The following is a 7,572-nucleotide window of genomic DNA, read 5'->3' as shown; positions in this document are numbered from 1 at the left end:
TTATTCATCAACTATTGGGTGTCTCCCCCAGTTGTAGACAACAAATGCCAATATTTTAAAGGCCTATTCAGTGATGTCCGAAGGATCGCAAAAATCATCAAAATTCCGATTTTGGCACCATGTTTAGGTGTTATACATAAAATTGGACATTTTACATGACATTGTAATATCTCTACTTAAGGGTATAGACTATTATATTGTTGGTCGAAGCAGCCAACAAAATCGATTTTCATTATCCAAATCAATCATCATCATCATCATCATCAGTCGGCTGCGGAGCAGGCGACTACAAGCTTTCTCCAACTGTTGCGATCTTGGGCAAGCGAAACAATTTTGTTTGGCTGCAGCATCCCTTCAGCGTCTCCCAGCAAGGTTTTCATTTGCTTGTTCGCAAACTGGCAGCTAGACAGACGCTCACAATACGATGATCGGAGTCCACTTCTACTGAATCCAAATCAATATATTATTGAAAAATAACACTTCGATGTTTTGTAAAAGTTCATTCTACAAATCATATACTTTGAAAACTCTTTACAACATAACTCAAGAACCACCGGACCTACAAAGTATATCTGTGATATTTGAATTCTTTTACACACTCGCTATCAATTGATCAATGCAATTTTTGCCAAAGCTTACTACCATTCACAAGATGCTGTGAACTACCAAATCGCAACAGTTTAAAATTTAGTTGCTAACCTTAAAGACCCATTCAGTGATCCCGGCCCAAGTGTTAAAAAATTAAAATTGTTTATAAATTGCTTAAAAGTGCAGGATAAGTCATTCAAATTGTCATTTGGTATTTTTGAAATGACAAATTTGGTTGGCAAAAAACGAAGAAAGCCCCATTCAAATACATGTAGCCAATTTAGATGCTGTCAGTATCTAAATTACAGATTTGTGTAAAATGTCTTTTTTTGTCTTAAATACACGGCTTTCGGCTGAACCACTCACAGGCTATAATGTTAGCACATCTATGACAATGACAAAGGTACCAAAATCTGAATTTTGATGATTTTTAAGATCGTCCGGATGAGCAAATCACTGAATGGGCCTTTAAGTAGAGGAATTAGCTACACTGTATTTGAATGTGGCTTCGACTTTGTCGATACTGTTGTTTACCTCGTTTTTGGCCAAATTTTTCATTGCAAAAATACCTAATGACAATTTTATTGACTTATCCATCACTTTTTAGCAATTTATACACAATTTTAATTTTGTTTACACTTTCGCTGGGATCACTGAATGGGCCATTTCTTTCTTTCCAGTACATTTGATAAAGGGTGCCAGTACGGTAAATCTGTCATTTTTTACGATAAAATATCTCACATTCTAAAAATAGAAATATTTGAATCCCGGTGGGTTCAGTCTTCACTGACAATGTGTACGCATGATGGTTCCAATTAGGGGTACTTTTCAAGAAATGTCCGCGGAATTTTCGAGGACAAAATTGTTCACGATTGTCCAAATTAGGGGTGTTTTGGAGCAAAATTGTCCTTGAAATGAAAAATAGGGTATATTTCTAGGACTTTCGTCCGTGTTTTACCGCTACAGTTTTCGTTATTGTCCTCATTTCCCCGTGAAATAGGGGTACAAATTCAAAAGCGTCCTTAAATGGTAAAAATAGGGGTATTTATTTCGAAAAAATGTCCTTGATTCCTCGTGAAATGAAAATGCGTCCTCAAAATGATAAAAATAGGGGAGGTATTTGGGGGCAAATTTTCCTTGATTCGCGCAAAATAGGCGGTAAAATTGCTGCAAATGTCCTCGATTCCCCGTGAAATAGGGGTCATTTTCAAATCCTGGAACGGTCATACGTCCTACCTTTAAATACAAACTGAACCCACCGGGATTTGAATTTATTAAGAAAAATGGAAGGTCAGCCAACCAAGCCAGGTGAACGGTGTGCACACAATGGCTAGAAAAACAAAACAATAAACTTGATCCAACGATTGTGTAAGGTCAAGGTAAGGACAAATGTAATAATTAAATAAAATTAAATAAGAATTTGTTAAGAGTCTTATTCCCATATTATATTGGATAATTGTTGAACCGTTTTGTCCTTACAAGTACGCAAGAATCTGTCAAATTGAAATATTATTCTGTTTACTATATATAGCCTAGTCGACGCACGTTCGGCCATTTTCAACATCCGTACCTTCCTGGTTTATAAATTACTCGTCTTTTTTTTACTTGGTGAGTTTTGTTTTTTACTCTTTCGATATATCTTTATTAGTCTTTTCTCTTTCTTTATTATCATATTTTTATCCATGTATTTTCTTTCCTTTCATTTTAAATCCACGGGAAGTGTTAACGTATCTTTCACCATTTCACAAGCATGCATGATAAGCTCAGTGGCGTAGATTTCTTTGTGACATGGGGGGATGGGGTTGGAAAAAAATTCTTGAAGTAGGCCTATAGTGAATCCATCACCTTTTGGAGACAGAATAAGTTTGTGGTACAAATGAGCGCGAAGCGCGCGAAACACTTTGTCATTTTGAAGCTAAACTGATGAAATATGGTGCAAAAGTGGAATAACTGAACTTTGGCGGCTAAAATGTGCAAATATGAGGTTAATTGGTCAGAAACCCAAACTCAGGCGTCAACATTTGGGGGGGGGGGTGATTGTATAGACCATCCCCTCAAAATATTGGGGGGGGGGTTATCTCCCCATCCCCCGGGATCTACGCCTATGGATAAGCTAATCAGCGAGTCCTTTTTTCATCATCTTTTCTTTATTTTCACCTTCTTTCTTCTCCATATCGCTCCCTCTTGCCTGTCTCTAGTTCCCTCTTTCATCAAGTTTCTTCCTGATCCTTTCTCTCATCATTACTTCACAAGTTTAAACTTTTGTTCTAATAAGTGCAATGAGGGACAACAGTCCAGTCCTTCTTTCTTAACTTCTCTATACTGTTAGACCTGTTGGGTATACTTTAACCAACTCAGGGTGCCCTATGAACAACCCTTTTGTTGGGTGCATGCAATCATTAGCACCAATCCAGCTTGAATGTGGGGGGGCAACCGGGGGACAACTCGCATCAGGGAAGTGTTGACATATCTTTCACTTGATATTTCTCATGATAAGCTAATCAGCGAGTCATTTTTTATCTTTTCTTTATTTCTCACTTCTTTCTTCCCCATCGCTCCCTTTTAGTGCCTGTCTCTAGTCCTCCTCATTTCATCAAGTTTATTCCTGATCATGCTGATTCATTCTCTTACCATTACTTCATTAAAACTTTTGTTCTAATAAGTGCAATGAGGGACAGCAGTCCAATCCTTCTTTCTTAACTTCTCTACACTGTAAAAAAAACAACGGATAACACTTAATAAACACTAAAACGCGTTTATATTTATATTCTTCACGAAAAAGTAGCCTATATAGGAGGTGTTGCATACGATTAACACTATAACACGTTTATAGAAGGATTTATTGATGAATTAGTAACACTTTAACATGTTTATATCGGTGTTTATATTTTTATCACAAATACCTCTATAAACGTGTTATAGTGTTAATCCCCGTGTTAATCGTATGCAACGCCTCCTATACTTTTACGTGTAAAATATAAAAATGAACGTGTTTTTATAGTGTTTATTAAGTGTTATCAGGTGTGTTTTTGTACACTATACACTGTAAGAACTGTTGGGTTTAACTTTACCCAACCCTGCTGCGTGCCCTATGAACAGCCCTTTTTTGGGGGTAAAATACCGGGGTAAAATAACACTCTTTTGTTGGGTATATTCCCGGGGGGCACTCCAACTTTGGAGGTGACGCGTACGTAGGGCTGTCCTTTTCAGCATCGCTGTCACCCAAAGACCCCATATTTTTTACGAACACATGCTCTGTCACCCGAAGACCCCTATTTTTCCATTTGATCTGTCACCCAAAGACCCTTACAAGTTCAATTTGAACAGCAACCGTTCATTTTTCACTAATTTTGTTACTTATTTTGAAAAAACAATGAAATGATTTGAAGCCATTTAGAACTAGAAATTAGATTTTCGGGGTTTTTGTGGCGCTGTTTCGGCTCTCATCCAAAGATTCCATTTAAAAAAAGGTCATGTTCTCACCCATGACCCCATATTTTTTACATTTTGCTCTCACCGAATGCCAAAAATCGTGCTCTCACCCAATGACCCCATATTTTTTACATTTTGCTCTCACCGAATGCCACTTAGTGCGAAAGTGCCAGCCCTACACCTACACCTATATCCATTTCATATTGAAGTGTCCCCCCGGGTATATTACTGGGTTAGATAATATGTTTAATATTACCCAGTTACGTTTTCAAAAGGGCAGTTCGAAACGGGCGTGCAGTAGGCGTTCTTATCGTCAGTCCATGATTATATCCTCTGTCGTCATCATTGAACTTGTAATGTTGTTTCCATTTCAAAATTCATAATGTTCATAGATGAAGTCAATATTGTTACACGCCAGTGTGGTGAAGTCATCATCAATCTACAGTGTACCCTGGGCCCATGCACTCTTGACTTTGACCAATCAGCTACATTCCGGTGCTTATCACTCTGATGCGATCTTAGAACGTGTGACGGATTTACGCAGACTTTACTAGTGGAATTCTACGCTCACTAACTTTATACAACTATTTCAGCAGACATGGATATTTTTCTATCGCATACGAAGATAAATGTGACAATAATTAGCGTGATTTTGGTATTCACAATAAATTTGGTTGCAAGCTCTGACGAGGAAGGGTACGCAGTAAAAGGTATGTATACGAACAATATTTTAAACTTATTTATAACAAACAAAAAAATATCCCGCATATTTCGTGCTATTCTTAACATACCGTAAAACCTCGTCTGCAAGCATATATAGTGTTTATGATGAAAGCTAAATTAATACGAAACAAGCGTTAATATGCCAATACAATAGATTGGTCTACAATAATACTTGTTTGTATATGCTTGGATCTGTAACTTATTTGCTCAAACTCCATAATGGCGCCTGGATTAATTTAGCTTTCATCAGAAGCACTCTATATGCTTGTAGACGAGGTTTTACGGTATTATACTGACAGAATATTTCAAACTACCACAAATTTAAACGAGATATATAATGTGACATGCGATGAATATGAGGACCATTATTTGGGTCATGTGTATTTGTTGACTTTTTGGGAAACAATGTTGTCCAACTCCGGAGATAAATTCAGGATTTGGTATCAACTTGCAATTTTGACCGCATAGGCTCTTAGCCAACGAAGAGCTGCCTTTTGCGTTTTAACCCGAAAGAGATACACGGCAAACAGAAAAACCGTTTTAATAACATTCAGAGAAAACATTTTTGAAAACTTTATGTAAAATATTCTAACATTTAAAAGTGTTGCCTTCCACTAGACAACAAATCGAGGTTTATTTTGGGACCATAATAATAATTGTTTTGCCCAATACCTTAATTTTGGTTTATACTAATTCACATGATTTGATTGAAACAAATACTAACGAAAACAACCCATATTCAGTAAGTATTTCAAACATGAATTTAAACTTCGGTCCCGATTTTAATTTTGTTATTCTTTACCAAAAATGATTATAAAATATTTTTAACAACTATAGACAACTTTAGATAAAAGACGTTCGAACAACGTGCGAACATTATCATTTCCCGTGAGAACATTTTATCAAACTTATGTTACAAACAAAATATAGGCCTACAACGGCCCCTATAGCAAAAATATTATCATGATTTAGGGGACAAGAAATAACATGGACGTTTTGATTATTTCTGTTGATGAGCGTCGATTACAAACTTTACGGGAAACATATTTTAAGTAATCAAAAAAGGTTTTTCAGTGTTTTTTTATTTGATATGTTTCGGCCAATGCTGGCTCTATATATAGTCCTGTTATTTCTCTCGGACTTAATTTTTGCCTTTGTAATAGTTTTTTACTCTTCTTTCCCCTTCTTTCTCCTATATCTCTCACTCACTCTTGCCAGCATTCAAGCCACTCGATTGCAGCGAGGTACCCGAACGTTTCAGGTTTGAATGTGGGGACGGGACGTGTACTCTTGGCAGAAACTTCCGCTTTCCAAGAGTGTGTGACTCCTATATAGATTGCTACACTGGTGAGGATGAAAGGAATTGCCAACAACAACATGAAGGTGAGTTTAGATATAACTCATTCCCTCTAGGCCTACTCGAATGTGAAAATGATGGGAATATAGGCCAACAATTGGAAAAGCCGACCATCATTTGAAAATGTTGACCTTTCGTATAGAAGATATACTCTTTTTACCAAAAGACCTACAAATTTTAGATTCATTAGATTTATAAAGTTTATTCCGAGGACTGTTAAATGTCAAAAAATATATTTGCCATAAAATTGGTAACATATTGCAAATGTCAAAATATCGAAATTATTTGATATCAGAAGGACATTCCTCGCATTCAGAATACAATTTAGTGTGTCTGATGTGCTCCCAGGTCCCACAAAAAATGCTGTGCAAACGTTTAAATCCGATCCCTTAAAAGTTTAATACTCATATAAATGTTTCTTTGTTTGTTTTCTCCAGAAAATTGTAATGAAGACGTAAAATACAAAAAGCTCTTTATATGTGACAATGGAATGTGTATCGACGCGAAATGGAAGAATGATGGAGCTGCTGATTGCTTAGATCGCTCAGATGAAGCCTCAGATGGAAAAAACGAGAATGAAGTCTTACGCTCAGATGAAAACGAGAATCAAGCTTTACGTTCAATTGAAAATGAAGCCTTACGCTCAGATGAAAACGAAAATGAAGCCTTACGCTCAGATGAAAACGAAAATGAAGCTTTACGTTCAATTGAAAATGAAGCCTTACGCTCAGATGAAAACGAAAATGAAGCCTTACGCTCAGATGAAAACGAAAATGAAGCTTTACGTTCAATTGAAAATGAAGCCTTACACTCAGATGAAAACGAGAATGAAGCCTTACGCTCAGATGAAAACGAGAATGAAGCTTTACGTTCAATTGAAAATGAAGCCTTACGCTCAGATGAAAACGAAAATGAAGCCTTACGCTCAGATGAAAATGAAGCCTTACGCTCAGATGAAAACGAAAATGAAGCCTTACGCTCAGATGAAAACGAAAATGAAGCCTTACGCTCAGATGAAAACGAAAATGAAGTCTTACGCTCAGATGAAAACGAAAATGAAGCCTAGAGACCACTATAATTATTTATATAGTTTAAAGGCCCATTCAGTGATTTGCTCATCCGGCAATCGTAAAAATCATCAAAATGCAGATTTCGGTACCTCAAGTTTGTCATTGTTATAGATGTGCTAACTTAACCTGCTAGTAGTACAGCCGAAAGCCATGTATGAAGGGGTCACACCACTAAATCAAGTTCCTATTCTTTTATGTGTTAAGATTGTGATATATTCTACCCTAAAACCACCATTATTTTGGTAGTTGAGTGGCTCGATTTTTCGCAGTGGTGCATTGAACATGATGTAAACCATACCAAAGCCTACATCTCAGCGCCTCTATGCTGTGACGTTATTTGTAAAAGTTGAGACAAATGTTTATATATCCAGATCTATTGTCAAGTAGGCAATGCCATGTATA

At 36.7% G+C, this 7,572-nt stretch overlaps 1 protein-coding gene across 1 annotated transcript; it reads left to right on the top strand.

Moving 5' to 3' along the window:
• The first annotated feature begins 4,366 nt into the window (after nt 1-4,366).
• Nucleotides 4,367-7,166, top strand: LOC140163337 (uncharacterized). Its single transcript, XM_072186736.1, has 3 exons — nt 4,367-4,730; nt 5,962-6,126; nt 6,538-7,166. The coding sequence occupies exons 1-3, from the start codon at nt 4,619-4,621 to the stop codon at nt 7,164-7,166; spliced, it is 906 nt and encodes a 301-aa protein (XP_072042837.1). The 5' UTR covers nt 4,367-4,618.
• The last annotated feature ends 406 nt before the right edge of the window (nt 7,167-7,572 follow it).

Source organism: Amphiura filiformis, chromosome 10 (assembly GCF_039555335.1).
Source record: "Amphiura filiformis chromosome 10, Afil_fr2py, whole genome shotgun sequence".
Taxonomy (NCBI): Eukaryota; Metazoa; Echinodermata; class Ophiuroidea; order Amphilepidida; family Amphiuridae; genus Amphiura; species Amphiura filiformis.
This window is presented reverse-complemented; position numbering and strand designations above follow the sequence as displayed.